General features: G+C 37.8%; 1 protein-coding gene across 1 annotated transcript in view; it reads left to right on the forward strand.

The window, feature by feature from the left end:
• The window catches only part of GRID2 (glutamate ionotropic receptor delta type subunit 2), a 730780-nt gene that overhangs the window by 549253 nt on the left and 159990 nt on the right, over positions 1 to 21537 (forward strand). The window contains exon 9 of the mRNA XM_056362644.1: positions 19879 to 19980. Within this exon, the coding sequence (XP_056218619.1) occupies positions 19879 to 19980 (102 nt within the window). The remainder of the gene's footprint in view (positions 1 to 19878; positions 19981 to 21537) is intronic.

Genomic DNA, 21537 nt, shown 5'->3' on the forward strand with positions numbered 1-21537 from the left:
TGATGATAACCCACCCTTTAAGATTTAGAAAGGGTCATAAAAAGGCAGATCATGATTAAAGATGATAATGAAGACTTATGAAAAGATATTGAATTTTCATTGAGTTAATTGGATCCAGAACTGCTTGACCAGGACGTTAATCTATTTTTTGTGTCTTTCCTTAAGGGTTTGTTTTATGTGTGTGTGTGTGTGTTTTCCTTTGTTGCAATAATACATCTTTATGTCTGATTCTGCTCATTTGGACAAGATATTGGATATGGGGCAGTGGGAAGCTCATCACCCCAAGTTTCTCCCACATATCCCACTATAGGCATTGCAAGTGCAGAATCTTCTGTGTTACAGAAGAAGCTTCATGTTCATCTTACCTGTGTCTTTGAAGAAGACAGTAGCTTCATTACAGACAAAATCCTAATTCCACTTTTAATTTACACTTTGTAAGTCCAGTTCCCTTGTGCTTATGAGCTTTGCTGGTTTCATGTAGTTGGAATGAGGCAAGAAAAATTTGTAAACTGCATTAACTTGCATCTATGCTCCATAAATATTTAGGAGGTACATGATACAGCAGCAGTAAGCTTTAGGAAGACATCTGTGAGAACTAGGTAATTTACCTGTCGTGAGCCCTGGCTCTGAGCCAAAAGAATTGTCTTTGGGGGTTTTTTTTCTGTGTATTCTCTACACTTGCAGATGAACTCATACAGATTTCTTCATCTGCAATGAATTTTACTCTTCTAATGATGCACAGTATCTTTTCTGTCATCTGGGTTTTTGTATTTTATTTTTGCTATTGTGCTGCTTCACTGTTGCAGAGAAAGAGAATAGTAAGTGCATCTGCTTTGCGAAAAAAACAAAAACAAATCCAAGAAGCCTGATATTAAACTCAAGATTTTAGAATTGCAGTCTTGTACTGTAATAATTGAAGGTTTTACAAAATCCTTAACACAAAGAAATCAGGTGAGAGTGTTTACATATTGCAACTAACCCCATCCTTTGTGGTCCCACTGCACACCCATTATTTCTTATGGAACTTCACTGTCTTATTATCTCATTTCCTAAATTCTGACAATACACTGAAAGGTTTAACTTACATGTTTTGTCTAGGAATTCTGGGACTAAAAGATGCAGGGATTAAAACCAATATATGACTCCAAAAATAATTTTTGCAGATATTAGTTTGATTGCATGTAGTTTTGTAGCCTACATGGTCTGCTACAAATGCTGGTGCTGTTGCCAGACCCATGGCAGATCCCAGAGCTGGTGGTCTGTGGGGACACCTTTAAGTCATCCATTGTAGCTCATCTTCCCTCTTTGACTAGGAATTCCCTGCTAAATACTTGTGCCAAGGATGTGCCACTGAGTCCTTTTCTATCAGATGATCCAATAAAGAGTTTCAGACATTCAGTCAAAAGAATGAAATACTGAAGTGATGGTCTAAGACTCTGCCATATTCTGGGTTTTATTAATTCTGTCAATACCTAAAAGCTATGAAGAAAACACCAGAAACTGGGGCAGTTCATTTCCATGACATAATTTATTCACAGTGAATTTTTCAGCCACGTTCCCTAAGAATTTGAGAAAGACAAAATAAAAATGTGGCTGAGCAGCTAAACCCAGGGCACTTCTGATCCAGAGATGTCAGCAGTTTTTCATAATTTCCTTGGGTCCTTGATTTGCAAATTTTTTTTTTATACATGATCTCTGTTCTAGATAAAGTACAGAAAAGATATTTCTTGAGTGTCAGAAGTTGCTTTATCTTGTGTTCTTCTACATTTAAGGAAGGGTGTAGTGTGTTGTTGGTTTTTAAGGTGTTAATTCAAATTATTATAGGCACCTATGATTGATTTCAAAGTGGGAGAGTTAAAGTTAGAATAAAATAGCTGGCCTGATGCCTGGAGAAATTACAAATCACTGAGTCAAGTCTACCTTAGACAAGACAAGTTTATCCAATTCAAAGAGACATCTTTCCTGAGGTATTTATGTGAGCACTCTGTGCTCTACTAAACAAAAAAAAAAAAAAAAGAGCTCCTTGTTTTAAAGAACAGACAGAAATACCTGGTGCTCACAGAATTGTTTCATCAGAGAAGAAATGGCAGAAAGCAAACCCATAAAATAGTTTTTTGGTTTTTGGTTTGTTTTTTTTTTTTTTTATATGACTGATTACTAGCAAGCCATTATCTAGTCTATCAGAAACAGCTTTGTGAAGTCCACAGGAAATTTCAGGCTTTCAATGTTAGTGCTAACACTGTAAAAGTGCCTTTTGCGGTGTAATTGAAAACAATCTCTAAAGAGCCTGCTAAAATCTAAAGCTCTAATTCTAGTGTTCTGAGCTATGAATTAAGACTTCTGTCCCATTCTGTCAAGGAAAGGCATATTAGCAGGACTTTAAAATTTGTCTAAAGCAGATTTTATCAAGATGATCTAACACCTGAGTTGTAGGACAGTTTAAAAGCGAAAACAGTGAAGCTGTTTGCCTATCTCAGAAATGCTTCAGCTAGCATATGCACTTTTCACGACTTTGTTTCCTTGGTGAATCGAGCTCACTGTCCCAAACAGCATGAAAAGTCAGTCATGACACCTTTAGATTACTGTGGTTTGTTTTTTTTATTTGAGATATTTTTTCATCAATCTTCCTTTTGCAGAGTTGGATTTTTTTTGTCCTATTTAATAAAATAAATAAATAAATAAAATGCCAGTCAAAGACAAAACCTGGAATTTTTCCAGCCAGAAAGTGTGAAACAAGTAGAAAAACAGTAGGAGGTGAACCTGGGAGAAGTTATGTTAAAACACTACCTTATCACTTTAAAAGAAGTATTTAAAGCGTTTCCAAGGTTGAATACTACTCAGAAATTTGAAAAAGCCCAATTTATTTAAACACTAGCTTTTGTAATTCACATGTTGTGTGTGTATGAGTTATGACAGAGTTTATTTTACCCTGAACTGACATCTGGTATGAAAAACTTCAGCCTATGTAGCTCAAATCGCCAATATCAAATAAAAAAAAAGGATGCTTCATAGCACAAATCATAGGGTGACCTTAATAACTAGTGATTAAACCTCCATCTATTATACCTGCCTGGTAATACATCAGTTTATGCTATGATTCTGTCTTACAGCTGCTGTTAGTTCTGAGGTCTATTTATGTTCAAGAAAAATGGCTTGTTTCCTGTTTAACTATTTGTATCAACATTCTTCAAGAAACTAGACAATTGTCATTGATAAAGTTTGCAGATAAGTAAAGAAGCAGTTGTGTACTGTAAAAAGCAATCTGGCTTAATTGATAAACTGGAATCTGAAGAATCAAAGTCTAAAAAGAAAATAAGGTTGTTTGGATGGAAGATACAGAGGATTGTATGGAAGGTACAGATAGAAATTGCTGGGATGAAGGAGAGGCTTTAAAATCTCCACCATTTCTCTTCACTCTACTTACAGAAGTTTGCTTTCCCATTTCAAAGGCATTAACTGCCTGTGAAGCACATGGACATGATGTCCTGCCTTGATCCCCAGAGAACATCACCTTCAGATGGAAAGTGTGTGCTTCACTTTTCTTTTAGATTATGCCTGGCATCTCACTGCTGTCTGACCGGCAACCTGGATCATGTCGTTCCCTTCCTCCCCCACTAAATTTTGTTAACTGTGGTGACTATATAGCCTTTGAGTAAAGACATCTACAATGATTTAACTTGCTTGAGAAAGTCATAATTTGCAGTGACACAAAAGCTGTTTCTTTTAAACAAAATCTCTTGGTCCTCTGTTCCCCGTGTTTGATCACTCTATCAGCAAAGAATTGCTTTTGCTGCAACCTGTGACTGCTGCTTTTCATTCTTTCATTATGCACCACCATCAAGCAGTCTGGCTCCATCTTCTGTGTAACTCACCTGTCCATCAGTTATAGGCAGCTATAAGATTCCTCATCATATCCTCCTCTCCTGGCTGAACAAACCTAGCTCTCTGTTGGCTATGCTGTTCTTAATGTAGCCCGAGTCACAAGAATACAGACCATGTTAAAAGCCTTGCTAATGTCAAGCAAACATCCATCAAGCCAGTCATCCTTACTGCAAAAAACAATCAGCAGATCAGGCATGTTTTGGCTGGGAAATCTCTGCCAGCTGTTCTTCAGCACCTCCCTCCTCTTTATGTCTTTGGAAATGCCTCCCAAAGGGGTTCGCTCCATAATCCCTCAACGAACTGAGGTTATATTGGCCAGTCTTTGCTTCAGTGGGTCCTCTTTCTTGTGCTTTTTTGAAGATGGATGTGATGTTTGCCTTTTTCTAGTCACTACAACCTTTCAAACACCAGAGTTTTGCAGTGACATCCGCCAGCTCCCTCAGTCCTATCAGATATAACCTGTGCAGTCCCATGGACTTATTTGCTTGTTTAAGCATTCCCTCGTTGATTTCCCTGTGTCATGGGTAGTACTTCATTCCCCCAGGCTCTGACACTAAATGCAGGAGCTGGAAAGCCCACGAACAGACCTTGCTAGTAAAGATTCAGTCAAAGAAAGTATGTTCCTCAGCTGTTTGCTTGTTGTCTCTGGGTCCCCTGCCCATTGAGCAGCAAGCCTGTATTTTCCATAGCCTTCCTTTTGCTATGGGTATGCATAGGGAGCTCTTCTTTCAGTACCCTCATATCCTTAAACCTCCTTCATATCCTTAAATCTCCTGGATGCACCTAACTTCACCTGAGTGCCATCCAATTTCTTGCCTGCTTTCTGCACATAGCAGACAGTGGTGATAATTAGCAACTTGCCTGTGCGCTTTCTCTAAAAAACTGATGGTTGTGTTTTGTATAGAGGTTAGTAGTCTTGGCAAGCAACCCTATCAATGGTGTTAAGGTTGAAAAGACTGCCTTCAGGACTGCCAGACAGGCTATTTTATGCAAGGACTTGCTATTTATCTAGGTCATGATTTTACCTTCCCTAACTGTGTTTTTGGCTTTTTCATTTACTTTATTTTGTTCTACAAATCCTTCTTGACCTATCTCCACTGTAAGTAATCTATTATAACCAAGGACAGTCGGGCCTATAGGGAAAAGGTTATATCTTTTATAAGACCAAATAATACAGCTGGAGGAAAACCAAGAAAGCTTTTTTGTCTCATAGGACTTTCATTAGTCTTCTGAGCCCAAAGCTTGTTCTCTCCCCTGACTGTATCTCTTGGTCTAATAAAAGATATTACTTCTCTCTACAAGCCTAGGCTGTACATAGAATTATACCAGCAGAACTACAATGACACTTCTATATGAGCAGGGAGACAGAAACCTACACAATTCAAAATAATATGCATATGTTAAGGTTATCTGTTCAATATAGTCATTCTGAGCAGAGTGATAATTAGCACAGAAATAGACTGAGCCGACTAGTGATTTTTTTTCAAAAGAGATATGACTCTAATAGCTATCTGGAGATGCGAGTAAAAGATGCCAGTGCATTAAAGATAGGAATAGACCTGGTGGAGTGGCTTAAACCTTGTTTTCATCAGGGACATAGCATACAAGAACTGCAAAGAAATCTTGAGGAATTTCTCTTAGCTACTGAACTGAGATAATTATGAATTCCATTAGCTGGGGTAGAAGGACATTAGTGAATGTATTATAGTTTAAAACATTGTTAATAGTACTCTTGAGTTTTCAAATCTATCTTTAAAAAAAAAAATAAATTACAAAATAACTAGACAGACTGGATTGTGTGCCAGGGGCTTGGACTTACCATTGCTTGTTTGCCTAAGGACTTAGTTCTGATTGTTCAAGGATTTTTAATTTGCTAAAACTTGGAATGACAATTATTGAAAGTAGGACTATCATGTGCTGTGTAATGCTTCTGCTAAGTTACTGTTAATGCTTACTTTAGAAAGTGTGTGGTCTGTATTTTCATGAGTTCTAAAGCTGGAAAGAATTGAAATCATAAATGCAGATGTTCATGACAGAAACCTGATAGTCCAGTCCCAAGACAGAGATGCTCTTTTAGGACAATGTATCCAGCCAAACAAACCAGCATAGCTTTCTGATTATTGAATGCTCTAGAGAAACTGCCTGTAATCTCTGTAAATGGAGCTATTAGAGGATATTATTCCATGAATAAATTTGTATATGAAAAATAGATGAATTATTCAGTTAGTTTTAGTGCATCTTACATAGAGTCATTTTACCTTTCCTAGAACAGTACAAATTCTCATTTTGATGAGTGTTTTAATGCAATGAAAAGTGAGCTGAGCATAAAATCCAGGTGTTATACTAAACATAGAGACATATTCAGGACCTATTCTAGGAAGAAATATACTTACATTTGCAAGTGTAGAGATTGCGTTGGATCCTCAGCTAGACTAATGAGGCTTATTTTCACTTAAATACTCCGATTTACAGCAACCAAGACTCTAGCTTTGAATGCCTCATATTCAGGCTTATATTTGCAAAACATGACTGCATGTTAGGAGTGTAATGAAGTGCACGTTAAATGAATAATATATAGCTATGCCAACACAGTTAATGAAAGTGTCTAGAGCGAAGTGTTTAAATCAGAACTAATGCTGACAGACTAATAGCCTTCATCTCTGCTTTAGACTATGGATAGATGCCACACGAGGTAATAGGCTCTCTTGCCTTTTTTTTTTCTCTCCAGCCTGAAGTAGTGGATTTACAGCATATTACCTGGGATTGCACAGATAGAGGTTAGTCTGACAGTGAAATTTTAAAACACCATGGTATTAGTAAAAGAAGGGGAGAAAAAAAAAAAAGAAAAAAGAAAGAAAAAGTAGGAGAAGTTTGTGTTAAACTCTGAAACTGTAGTAATAATGTCTTTAACCAGTAAAATTCTCTGTCACAACTATAAAGGAGATGAACGCTCAGACAAGAGTAAGCTTTCAAACAAGCATTCTTAGCCCTGAAGGTATTTACAGCTTCTTTAGTGTGGCTGTTAACCTCAGGGCCTACTGATTGAAAGATAATTAGTGTCCCCAGTGAAAAATTTTGAGTGTGCCTTCGAAAATAATGCAGGGGTATTCACAGGATGTTGAGAAACAGGATTCCAGGATTCTGTTTCTGGACTGTGTCTAACAATTGGAGTAATATTATTATTTCTAAGTCACCTTTCCAACTAAAGAAATTTCTCTCTTCTCTTGGGAAGGAACTTAACATACTTACTTTCCTCAATATAGTATAATGGCTGCGATTCTGGCATATCCATGAGTGGATCACACACAAAGAGAATTCTTGGAGATTTTCAGTCCCTCAGTAACTGATTATACAGGAGAAACAGACTGGTAGCTGTCAGGCAGGCAGCATAAACAAGGTATAGATGAAACTCAGGGGAAAATGAGGACAAAATACTTGATTCTGGCTATATCTATAATGACAATTATGATTACAGTAAAAAGCTGCATTGCATAGGTAACTAACGTGTGCAGTAACATAGTTCCTACCTCAGATTGTTTAGAGTCTTATCAAGTGGGTACTGTTGCAAATGGGAAGCAGCAAGCAATCAGGGCAAGCATAGCAGCTGTAGTGTGCCTGAAGGTAAGTATAGTATAGTAGCTGTAATGTGCTCAAGAAGGTAATTTGAGCCCAATTACTGATTTGTTAATATAATCTTAAGACAGACATTTCTACCTTCTTAAAAGTAGTAGATCTTTTCAAATCAAAAGGTGATTTTAAAATTCATATTATCCCTTAAAATTAAATCCTAGAAACACTGTAATGAGCACAGTATAACTACTTAGCTGGGTAAATAATCACTGCCATATATGCCACAGTGTGTTCTTAGAAGGCGCTTTGCAATATTAAACTAGCTAAGAAAAATCTCAGTGGTTTTAAGTTCTTATTTCTTTACACAATTTCAGCAATATGTATGCTAAACAGGATCTATTGTGGGAATATAGTGTACTAGCAAATGTAATTCTGATCCTTTGCAAAATAGATTTATAATGTGTTTATGTAGTTTTAATTACTAAGATATGTTGCTAATTTATTTCTGTGGCAAATTCTAGTATCATTAAAGCTGTGATTTTCATTTGTAATAAAAATGTATTTTACTGATTCAGCTATTCTAGAGAGGACTTATTAGAAGTGTCAGTTCATCTTTTAACCTAATGGTTTACTGTTTTCCACAAGGATCGTTTATCTGAGTCTTCAGGTATTGTACTACATATCATTTACCTTTTAAATGTTGTAGATTGTAGTAGATTGTTCTGACAAGCCTATTTACCATAGCAAGAGCAAATACTTGTACTGTATGGAGCAATGAGTTTATAAAATCACTCCCACTGTTAGTCATTCAGGTTCTCCAGAGCAATTTACTAAAAATGTTTTGTCTCAGTAAGCAAAACTCAACTTTTTCCTTCCCAAAATTCTTTAATCTTCCAGTTTTTTCCAGCTGATGGTAAACCAGAAGAGATTATTATTTTTTTTTTGTTAGCACATTTCAAAGATTTCTTAGAAACTTTGTGTCTAATTGTCAGAGTAGGTTTTTATACATCAGAGAGAGTCATAGCCTGTCTCTGTAATGCTATTTTATTGTGGTGCTTTTAAAATTTTTCGGTAGTAAATAACAGGCATATAGAAATGTTTCACTTCTTTCCAAAATGTCATACTATTATTAGACCCCTTCTTTAACAGGCAACTTCCCCACACTCACACACTTAATCAACATATGAAATTTATGTTCACTCACGCCTCTGTTTCTCTAATACAGAAGCACCCACTCCTGTATGTGGCTCCACCGAACTAGCTGCTGACAGGTCCAGCTAGGGATTCTTTAGGTATTCTTCTGTGAAGCACTGATTAGTAGTAAATACAGTGGGCTCCAAACTTGCCTTTAACCATGTATGTTGTGTAATGTGCACGTGTAACATAAACATTTTATACAGGTTTTGTACAGCATGTGTCTCAGCTGTGATTGCTCTACAGCATCACCACCAGCAAAAAACACTCTGTATTCAGAATGCCACTTTTCCTGGTGATCAGGTGATGATGCCTCTGAAGTGTCACCGAGGGCATCTTTGAAGGCTATAGGAGCACAGATCTGTCTCAGGGACAGCCTTTCTGTTACATAATGATGTAGCAGATGTCCTGTGGTATATAGAATGGAAAGAAGCTGAATGTATTGTCTGTGCTGAAGATGAGATTATAGTGCTGGTAGTTAGAGAGGAAATTGCTTCTGATCATTATCAGCATAACATTTGGTTATCAGCATAGCAGTTCTCTCAGAGCCTCTAGCACAGAAATAATTTCAGTAACAGTTTATTGATGCTAAAAGACTTGTGCTTTTGGAACTAAGGCTAGATCATCTGGAAACAAAAATCTTGGAAAGGATTATCTGGAACCCACGGAGGGAAGGAACATGGTATGAAACAGACCATGACCTAGTTCTTCAAAGATTTCCCAGTGCCGGATACCCCTGCCCCTGTGCCGATCTTTAGGACCCTAGGTGAACACATCTGCTCTCATTGCAGCTGCATTTAGTGGAAAGATGTTGCCTTTTGTAATCCAGGTTGCTGGCCATGACCATCTCCTTAAATTCACTCTTGACCTTTCTATTATCCACTGCTCCAAGCCTCATGGTCCAAAAACAACCTCAGAAGAAGCTGTTGCTTCTTCTCAGCTGTTGCTTGGTAGTGATACTTTGTTTGGTCATTTGGTGCTAATTTTTTTTATTTCTTTGCTGTCGGTTCTGATTCCTAAGACAGCTGCTCTGTGCTGAGGGAGTGGAAAAAACACCCCACAACCTTATTTTCTTTACTACCAAACTCTCAAAAATGTATGGTCCAGTAAATCACTTGTAATATCTGGTCCATGATCACTGAAAACTGGTGTCACTCTAGCCATACATCCTGTGAGCATGGGTTATACTGGAATAATATTTTCTAACATATCAATGACAAAACGCTGCTTTGATTTACTGGCCAGCATCAAGCCAGTAAGTCTGCGACATATCCAACATAGCAAGCCTCTTTTTATTTCTGTCAACACAGAATAAATCCTGGATTTTAGGACTGGAGTATTGATCTACGTGTAAGCAAAGATTGTTTCAATCTCTGCATTTCCCATTTAAGCATCACAGGAATCTGGAGAATCAACGGAAAGCACTTTATCATCTAGTGCTACGTGTGCTGCATTGTCATGTTAGCTTCTCTGTAGAGATAATCTTGAAGGCAATATTCAAGTAACAACTTGTTTTGGTTTTTTTCACCAAAGGTCTCCGTTGTTTAGGCAGTCCCAGGAGTTCCTTCATATATGCATATATAAAAGGGAAATTAGTTAAATTGTCCTTTCATATGAATTTCTCATGCTTCATCGGCTTTTTTTTGTTGTTGTTTGGGGTTTTTTTGTCTTTGTTGTTGATGCTTTCTAAGCAGGTGTTTCATAGCCCCTGTGCCTGGGAAGCATGTTGCACTGGCATGTCTGAATAGGAGATGGTCCCATCAGAGCTTTCTTTCTTTGTACTATGTTTAAGAAGTAGCTGGCAAATTCTTCTGCGCTAAACAACAGAGAGTGTAAGCTACTTTGATGCTGTATAAGTTTGAACAGCTTCTAGACAGGTACAAATATGCTTTAAGATATGTATATCGTCTGCACTGAACAGTGGTGCAAATTCTCACACTACCTCCATATTAATTCCTTTGCCTGTCATGTTGGTGATGAGAGGGTGAATGTGTCTGAGGAGACAGGGACCCACGTTCTTTGGGATAAAAATAATATCTTATCACACATGTCTCTTGGAAGGAGTTTTTTCATGCCAGTATATCACTGCCTTGAGTAAGGCAGGGATGTGTTTCATTGTGTCTCTTATTCTGTGTTTCATGCTGAAGTCAAGAATTACGTAGCAATACCAGACATGCTAAGTCTAAGTACTTATAGAAAACTGCGGGTGTCCTCTTTCAAAGGTTTTCAGAACATGTATTTCCATGATATGCGCATCCTAGGAACATTTCCCATGCTTTACCAAGTCCCGTGAATGCAATTCTTTTTTTTTCATGTATAAGGAATACCACAGCAGCAGTATTGCTCAAAGAGCATTCAGTAGCTAAATAAATAAATAAATACATCTGCTTTTGGGTAGGTGGTAGAGAACTGTTTCATTTAAAATCCTTTAGCCTGGCAAAGAAAAAGGGAGATTCCCATATGTTATACCTGGGAAAAAGTATACTTCACAATGTTGTGCTTCTCATGAAAAGATAACCAGCTGTAGAGTTATCACACTTTTTTGTGTGTGTGAATTAAATTTGAAATTAAAAAAAAAAAAATTAAAGCAAAAAATTATTTTGTCACACAAAAATTGACGTAGTTTTGTGTGAACAGTAGTGTGATAATTCTGCTTACACTTCAAAAACAGGGCTAAAGAAGTGCCACTGAGATTAGTCCAGATGTTCTGTAGCCTCATGGGGCCCCACATGTACCTACACACATTGTTCCTTGTCACCTGCCTTTAAAACAAGCACGGATTTTGATAGTACAAGCACAGATCTGTACTACTCCTTTACTACTGTGGCTCCTAGGCTGGAGCTAGACAACAGCCTTTCTTTTTCTTCCCAGCTTGGAGATAGATGAAGCTAATACATAATTCTCCATATGGATTTACTTCCAAAACTGACTCTTAGACTGCTAATTCACTGGTTATATTCAAAGGGAGATTTTCCTTGCAGAATAAAAGCCAAGGTGCTTCTCAGCATGCCTGCTTACAGAGCTGACTGCAATGCAGTGTAGAAGTACCCAAGCAACTCAGCGCTGGCAGCAGTCTGCTGCAGAAGCAGGGTGTTCAGTACAAGCCAATTTAGTCTACTCTGAAGGATTTTCTTATGTGGTTTATTGGACTAGGTTTGTTCAGAATCCTGCCCTGGAAACCCACTTCTTTCCAAGTCAAACAGTGCCGGGTTGGTTCTATGCTATTACAATTTTGATTTATTTCTGGAATGCTGCCCCCAGAATTTTTGAGCCCTGCAACAGTGCAAGCAGGTTTTGTTGATATTCCACTTTGTCAAACCCTTTCTGAAAAATCAAGTCCCCCAAAAGCACCTTACTAAGCTGAAGGAAAAGCTGGGAGCCTATTGAAGTATGTTTGTACACTCCCAGGGAACTGATGAAAAGCTGAAATGTGCTGTGCAGGATTTTTGCTACCTGCAGAGGGGGAGTTTCAGGCAACCCAGTGGAAAACAATATTTTTCATTGTCTGTCTCTGATCAAGTTTGATCAAAGGTTTTACTATGATACAAAAATCTTGTATATTGTGATCTAATATGAGCTGGAGTAGCAATTTTGAATATTTTTTGCTTTGATTTCATGAAGATGCAGTGGTGTCCCAGCACAAAGTGGACCAAGTTCAATTATAAACTCTGATTTTTAATGGGGTTTTTTTAGACATCACATGATTTAGATAAAAGACATCCTTTTAAACCCTTAATATGCTTAATGAGAAGAGAGATGAGAATTTGCAATTAAAAATCAAAGTGACTATATCTAAACTGCACACAAGCCTGAACTTTCTTGGTATTATCAATTTCCCTGGAATAATTCATAAACCGGTGAGCAAGCTTCCTGTGTAAAATGAAAATGATACTGCCAGAGTAAAACTCATGAAGAACTTTGATAGTCCAGAAGAGGGTTTGCCTCCCGGACAGAAAAGCAAATACATGTATATGTGTTTTGGGGAAAGATGATTCCTTTTTTTGGAGGAGGAGTCTATTTATGTCATTTTAAGTTCACCTATGTCACCTGATAAACTATAAAAAGTGATAAAATGGACTCTAGACAGTAAAATATATTGTTAAATAAATCATATAAAAGTAGATGCTAGACTTAATGACTAATTACTCTCTTTAGTGAAGCTTTTTCTTCCTTACCAACTTCCTGTTGTTCACAGTGTATTCTGGGCGATATATGGCTGAGCTAGGTCACATCATGAAGTCTGAAAGCCAAGTGTATTACTCACCTCGGGGGGGTTACCGACCTCTTTATAGCTGTTGACCAAAGAACCCCAGCCACCAACAACATGGTCTTGTCAGTTGTTACACTCTTACCTTAATTTTCACCAAAAGAGCAAAACCTGCTTCCTCACAAAGGTCATTTTGGCATTTAAGCAATGCCAGCACGTGCCAGTGGCCTGCATGCGTGTGCTTTCACTGTCCTCTGGTTGTGGTTCAGGGTACATGAACAGGGATGGATGCTTCCCCTGTGAATGTTTGCTGCCATGCAATCTCTGAGCACCACAGGGATTTCCAGGGGAGGGTTTCCTGCACAGCAATCCACTGTGAAGCTGCCGAATAGAAAATGGATGATATCTGCATTGGGTCAAAGAACAGGCTTTTCTGAGTATTTGACTTTAACTGAAATATGGAGGCAGTGGGAGAGAGATCACCATCTGGCTCATTAATATCCTTGCTGGGTCTTTTGTTCTGAGTTCTGTAAGGATTTCAGGGGACACGAGTGAAAAAAATAAGAAAAGTGAAAGCAAGAGAAGCAGGGCTATACAGTAATGTATTTTGTTATGTCCCATCTGCCTCGTAATATGAGAGAAGAGGGAGGAGCTGAGGGGGAGTTTCCTGAGAGGACTGCCTGAGAGAAAAGGAGATCCAAGGGTTAAAGAGAAAGGAAGAAGGACCCAAAGTGATTTGAAAGATGATTCAAAGCTGAATGAAGTGAAAAGTGAGGTCTCTTTATCAACCCCAACCCTAAACAAAAAAAAAAAAAAAAAAAAGCAAGACAGGAAAAAGGCACAGGAAACAGCAGGGAAGATCAAGGGAGAGAAAAGCAAAGAGCAAAGAAAGTATGCTGAAAGTGCACAGAGAAATGGCAAGAGGCATTGCAATATAGGAAAGAGCAAGATAACCACAGGTTAGGGAACTGCTGGAGTACTAACTTCACAGAGAGGACTGGAGGAGGAAAAAAGGGTGTTTTCCAAAGATAAAAAGGAAGGCACTTAGAGGAGGGAAATTATTAAAACCACCAAATTTCAAATGAGAGGGAAAGTAGTAATAGGAAAAGTAAGCTAGAGATGAAGGGAGGAAAAGTAAGGGACCATTAGAATGACACTGTTGGTTTGGGGAGATGGTTCATTATCTTTGAGATGTGGTAATTTACTATACTTTCCAGAAACCATACAAATAGAGTTTCTCTGGAAGCTTCTTGGCCTAATCACCAGGCATGAGCTTCGTAAGTGGAGCAGGCAGTGTTGAGAACAGCTATGCAGTCTGTGCTTTTTTCCCCGTATATTCAACGTTTGTCAGTCATCTAAAACATCCAGTTATAACTTCTGGCACCAATCTGGGTGTGTGAGTCCTTGCAAAAATATTGAGGCAAGAGCTGATAGGAGAGCAAAAAGCAGGTTACCGGCAGGTAACTTTCCATTAGCTTCTTTATCTCAGTTCAATAAGAAAAAGAAATTTGGGCAGTCCCCAAAGCAAAATATTTTATTAACTGTGTACAGTGTTATTCTGCCATGTGTTTTTAGCTTTAAGGAAAGAAATTCTTACTTAAGTCACTTGCACTTGTGTCTGTGATCAGTTAGTAAAACAAATAGACCACCCTGACTGCTGCAATTATAATCCTTAAGCCACTGGATATAAAACTGAACTTGGGTATTCACATTCTCCTAACATATCTTGAAAATAATAGAGTGAGTCCAGGGGCAGGTCACTCCTCCTGGTCCAGAGAAAAATTAAAGCAATAAAACATACTGTACAAAATAATTAACTGAATGCACAGAACTATATAGGTTTGACCACACAATGTAGGAGAAGCAAGTGCTGCTATACATTATCCAATTTGTTGAACACAGTATTTTCTATTGATCTTAACAACTTACTATTTGCTGACTATTACCTAAGCTCCAGTGAAGGAAGAAGTTAAACAGAAAGCTTTCCTGCTAACCAATCGTATTAGGAAATTACTGTGAAGAACAAAACTGATCCTTGCTTCTTTAATAAAGTCCAGGAGTACAGACGCCCTCAGTTAACCCCTGACCATCAGACTTTTTGCAGATTTACTTGACCAACAGTTAGGTCTGAAAGGACTCTTTAAGCAGGTGACGGTGTCCAACTAAATTGTATATAACTGATAGTAGCAGAAGGTCAACTGAAACATATTTTTTCTGGCTTTTCTGTGAGACATAGGACATTCCATCTGTAGCATTTAGTTTCTGATTTCCTGGTCACTGTCAGACATTAAACAGCAGCTGACAAAAGGCATCAGGAATAATCTGTGCAAAATTATTTCTATGATGTTGTGCTTGAATTTTACCTAAGCTGGTGTCCTAGCAAATTTTGTAAATACTGAATCTACACATCACAAAAAACTCCTTTTTCATCATTATTTTTTGTTGTGTATCTCATTTTGAGTCTTCCCAGCACACCTGGGAGTTGGAATCTCCTAGCTGAGTGCTGTTTCATGACAGCTTCGTGGTGTCTTTTCCAGTTGTGAGTTTATTATTGTTTGAAATGGAAGAGGGCATTATTAATGCACATTTCTTCTGTTGAAGTCATATCTTGAAAAAAGTCAGTTCCTAAAGCAGGTTGTACCTGAGTGAAAATTGAGAAGGGGTTTTCTGAAGAACATATGGGTAATGCCAGCAAGGGGGGCGGCATTTCTGTGGGTGACCGGCTCTGTTATGAGCTGCTAAACAGTTCCTCAACAGTGCTCTCTGATGAGCATTTCCACCAGAAATATTTTGTCCAGCTGTCTGCAGTAAAACCAAGATATTGTTCATATTTTTTCTTCTGTTTGTGTTTTGGGTTTCTTTTTTGGTTTTTTGTTTGTTTGTTTTTTTCTTTAAATGCAAGGTAAATAAAGGAAAGAGGGGTGATAGTGATCCTGGTATCCTGATGAATTCCAGTTGCAGATGTAAGGGTGTTTTATCTTTCAGATTTCCCTTGCAGCTTCTCTAGAGCATTTAGTGCTCTTGACTGTTTTGGAAGTTGTTGTGATGCAGTCCGAGTTCAAAGTTTGTTACATTGCATTGCAGAGCTGGATAAACCAGGTCCTGTATATTTTCTTTATTAATTGAAGTAACGGAACACTCTACACTCTCCTAGAATGACAAGTGCTTAAGTAATGCATTTGTATTAGTATTCTGGTTTTATTTATTTTCTGTGATTGTCCTCAACTGTGATCACATCAGGCCAATGTATTTTTCTTGATTAATTGACACAATTGAAATCTGCATTTTACTCTGTCAGGAAAAAAAAAAAAAAGTGAAAGCTCTCAGGTATTCAGCAGAGTTCACTGAATACATAGGAAGTAGGGGAGAAAATCTGTCTGTTGTGAAGGCATTATAGATTTTAGTGTTCCAAGTTCCTTATAAATCAGAGTCTGGAAATTGCAGATTTATATAAAATAGATTTTGCCTATTTTAGTATCCATAAACAAATTACAGACCTTCTATAATGCCTAGTTCATATAGGCAAAAATATCTAATGAAGAAGGGAGGTCAACTTTTGGCTCAGCCAGCAAAATAGGAGAGCAAAACACATTCTAATAATGATGATAGAGGGGGTAACAAGCTAGGAGGTGGGGTGGTCAGAAAGAGATTTTAATTGGATATTAAAGGAAGCAGAACATTGACAGCTTCTCAATCTTCATCATTTTATATCTGAATGTAGTAGAGGGAATGCTGTCGTTAAATAAAAGAAACTGCAACAGAAGTACAAAGCAATGTAAATTACAACATTTCCATGGTATGAAGATGACAAGTACTGTCCTAAATAAAGTTCCCATCGCCCATATTGTTCTACACAAATCAACCAGATTTACCTTGGGATTCTGTTATTGCCCAATCTATTCTCTCATTTCAACTATCAGAGACAGAAAAAAAGAAAAAGGAAGTAAATACAGAAGTAACAAATGTTTTGCAGAAGCAGTTGAGGGGTAGAAAGTAGAACTGAAGTGGTAGCTTTATACCATTTCCATCTTGCTGTTTCAACAATAGTATCATTTGCTCCTTTCTGCAATGACAAGCTCGAATTGTCATCAATAAATGTTGATTCATTTTCACCTAACAACAGTAAGCAGCTCCCACTCAAAATCAATTTCAACTTTATTGGCAAGGCACTGCACATTTGTCTTTGCCATGACTGTGCTGCTTAAAGGAACAATTGGATTGAAAATTGAATTCATGATAATTGAAAATAAAATGTGCCTTTTTAAAGGAAAATTAGTGCTATGATAAATTTCTGGGAATCAGTTATGTTGGGGATTTTTTCCTTAAAAAGGTAGAATTGGTCAAGCTAAAAAGTTAATTATATAAATATGTATGCATTAATGTGCACAATTAAAAATATACTTTAACCTCAAAAGGATACAAAGGCTCTTCAGTAACTTCCTAGGATTTAAAATCTGGCAAAAGCAGTAACAATTTCTGTGGTGATTATACTTCCAGCACATTTGGTTATGCTAGTTGTATCTAAGTTCTAATTAGTTTCTTTATGTGACTAAGAATGAAAACTGCCAAATTGATTTAATGCACTTTTGTTCTGAACTTAATGCCATTTTCAATATTTTTAGTACAGAAAAATTAGACTATCAAATGCTTTCCTTCCCAGGATGGCAGTGATGTATCCCATACAGCGCACAGCGTGCGCACTTCAAATGCCTTCACTATGTTTCACTGCGTTATTACAGGTAACACACTTCAGCAATTAGGTTATTCAGCTCAAAGCATTGGAAGGCTTTGCCAGAGGAGTGATGAGGACCTGGAACATGTCAGCAGTTCATCCATACTGCTGTGGACAGCTAGACATGCTGTGGAGGTACAGAAGAAGCAGAGATGGCCACTATAATTTGTGATCAGATAGAAATGTGAAATGAGGAAACCAAGCAGTGGTAGTTTGTGCTTTTATTTAGAAATAGCTATTGGGAAGGTGAGTAATTGCAAGAGAAAAATACGATGCCTCGTACTTTCATTCCTCCTCGTATCCTACTGCTACTTCCAATGATTTCTGCCAGAGTTCTGAATCCAGTAGATCCTTGATTCAATTATTACTTGACATTAAAAGTATGGTCATCGTTACCCTTGCTCATCCCCTGACAATAGTATAATCTTAACTTCAAAGTGGTAAGAATTAGGACAGCCCTGAGCCCTTCTGAAAATGGCAGAGAGACATTGCTACATTGTTTTAAGCCCATCTTCTGTTGGGAAACATAGAATCATAGGAACATTTAAGTTGGAAAAGACCTTTAAGATCATCAAGTCAAACCTAACCTCTATACCATTGCAGAAAGGTTTGGGGTTTTTGCTTTTTGAGGTGTGCATTTCTTAAGGAGACAGCTTCAAAGAATTGATATCAATATATTGAAATTATATAATTTAGAAGTTGCTTTGAAATACCTTATTGGATGTAATGGAGAAAACAAATATTTCGAACGGTCTACTTCTTAATTTGTTAAATGTGTGTACTCAGAGTTAGTTCCTCATTTTCTGTCTCACTTTGAAAGATCTATGAAACACATATACACAAGCTTTTCCCATGAAGGACTGAAAATAACTCTTTCTGTAAATTTGTGTTCAATCACAACCAGCAAAGGTACTCCCGTTCTTTCACAGACCCCTTCAGCTGGGTCAGGTACCCTGCCATTTCAGTGACTGTGCATTAAAGTACAGAAATATTTTGGATGGTTTACAGTTTATATTTCTCACAGATTATAGGGTTGCATTCTCTGAGAGACCAATCCTGGTAGAGGCCACTGGGCCCAGCAGTAACCTACTGATGTTAATCTTGGTCTTGTTAGAGCAAGACCTTTTGTGCCTTTAAATAGAGACATGAAAACCACCTGGGTTTAGAGGCTTAAGTTACCTACATGAGTCAGAAGATAAGCATCCCTCCATAGATTTTGTGCACAGCCCATGGAGGATGCAATTCAGAGCAAGAACTGGTACCTGCAGGTGCCTACCTCTTTTTACTCTATAACAGGTTTACATAGGCAATTATTTTATATGCTGTAATTGAGACTCTGCTCCAAACTCCTCTGCAATCAGTCATTGTCCTGTTGGGTTTTGAATTTAACAGTAGTAATTGTACAGGACAGATGAATGTGGTAATGAATTCCAAAAATGAAACTTTGTAATGTTTGTACATGGTACTAAGGGATGCGTGGTTGGTTGGTCTTTTTCTCTGTACCCAAGACAAGCATCTACCGTTGTGTAAAAATGTAGAAAGTTATATTTTTAGGTAAGCTAACTTATAGGTCAGTATCTACTACATCTAGATTGAAAGGCAGTTAGTCCTACAGAGAAACCTGAAGAAAAAGCTTCTGTCCATAGAAGCCCAAGAAATGCAATAACACCAATGCAGCACATCTTGCTGCTGCTTTTTTTACTGCATTATCTGTTGCAGTCCTTTCTCAGTACCGTGGTGTGCCTATTCAATGGTCTTTTCCTCAATCATCTTTAAATGTGATTTTTAACCTTGCTAAAAATCACTGCTGTTTCATTATCAATGAGTAGTATAAGCTTTAATTAAAACTAGTGTAATTCCTTTCATCAGAGTTCTGCTAGGAAAGACGGGCTGGAGCAGACAGCATGCTAAAATTATAGTAGCTATTATTTCTCCAATTAGTGTATTACTGAAAGCAAGGTACAAATATTGTTACAGCCATACTACTTTTTTAAATATTTTCCATTAACATAGAAGTCCTCCCTGAGCTCTTCTAAAGTAATACATATACCACCAAACCCTGGATGCTGTCATCCATTGCACACTGGTATTTAAGAGCGTAAACTGATATCCCTAATTGCTTAATTTGCAAATTAAAGATGAATCTGTGTGCAAGCCCTTCTCTGATTTTTCATCTCATTGGTTCCAGAAGGTGTACTGTTTATTTCTTGTGTTCTTGCTTAAAGCTACCTAAGAGGAATGACTAGCAAATTTTAATGGGCAATGAGCAAATCATTTCCGTTTTCCCTTTCAGCTTGGCTGCTGGAATCCCATCACTGGTCTGAATGGGTCACTAACAGACAGAAAGCTGGAGAATAACATGCGAGGTGTGGTTCTGCGTGTGGTGACTGTGCTGGTAAGTAGATCTTCATCCTTTTGCACTAGCAGGAATGTATTTTCTTCCTCTTGCCTCACCTTTTTATTAAACACACCATTTTACCAAGAAATTAATCGATGTTTGAGTGTCTGATTCCAGCTTGTAAATACCAGAGCAATGGAGCAATTTACACAAAATAAAATTATTTATCAGTACAGTTCATTTCAGAATTAAAATCTGCTTCTTCCACAGACACATACTAAATTAGATAAGGCAACCATATGAACTGATAAAGGGCAACCTCAAGTGCCATGTTAGCTAAAGTTACCTAGCTAAAACTCTAAATGATTCATAAGATGTAGCTGCTTTCCAATTACCTTGCCAAATTGAGTGCAGTCTGACACAATTTGCCACACAGAAAATATTCAAGGTCAGCTTAGGGTGAGTAACTCTAGTACAGTAAAACATCCACTGTCCCCTCCTAGATCTTCTTCAGCCAGGTTCTTCCCCTCTGTGGACACTTTGAATTAAGCAGCTGCAGCAAAGTAGTTGGTTTAAAACTGAACAGACAATTCCCTCCAGAATAGGAAGGTATTTTGTGGTAGGAGGCCAGTGCGAGCAGAATTTATTAAAGCTGGGAGGAGGGGAAGAAAGAAATAAAAAGAAATTAATAAGACATGTAGGCCTCTTTAGACTGATGCCCAAACATAAAGTTGACCCAAGGCTGCAGAACTGTGAAGGTTATATTGAGCTACTTCACTGTCTCTACTATCTCCTTGTGATTTCCATTACCAATTTGGTGTTTGAGGGCCTGACCACTTGCTTATGAAGAACAAGGCAAGAGTGGTTTCCACGGTTTGCATTGCTTACATTATATGATGAAGGAAAAGGCTCAACCAGGGGTGGAAAGTGAAATTACCAGAGCATGTCAGTGCCACAAACAGAGGAGTTTTGTACCCCTCCAATTAATTATATTATCTGTTGGAGTGTCCAGTCTGTTCCAGCTCTTAGTATGCTAGAGAACTTCCTGTGAGACGTACAAAAAAAAGCAAACCCCAACCTAATAAGCGTGAAGGCACAGAAAAAGACAAAGCAGTAGTGGGGGGTTTATACTTTTAAGTACATGTTCACCACAATAGCATCATGGTGGCAGTGGCTGGACTTTGTGATTTGCCTGACCCTCATGCTAATTGATTTGGTACAATATTCTGTTAAAAAAAAAGGGATGTTGTCTAGCAAAATAAATTCAAATTAGTGTCTTGGACCTTTTGATTTTTTATTATTTCTTCTTCTGTCTCTCCCCATTCCATTCCTCTGATTTCATCCCGTTATTTGAGTTTGCTTGCCAGTGAACATTCTTCTTTTAAGTCATTATAGCATGAATATTTAGCAACTTGCAAAAATACAAAAAAAGTCATTAGTTATGCTGATAGGATTCTATATCAATAATAAATCCAGAAGGCAGACGTTTAAAGTTCAGCACACAGCACATGGTGGTTGTCTCTTCACTGTAATCCTTGCTCGATGCCTCACATGAGCACACAAAAGCCATTTGGCTTTGTTACATTTCAGAGCACAACTCATGACAACTTCCAT

The sequence above is a fragment of the Falco biarmicus genome, chromosome 1 (genome assembly GCF_023638135.1).
Source record: "Falco biarmicus isolate bFalBia1 chromosome 1, bFalBia1.pri, whole genome shotgun sequence".
In the NCBI taxonomy this organism is placed as follows: Eukaryota; Metazoa; Chordata; class Aves; order Falconiformes; family Falconidae; genus Falco; species Falco biarmicus.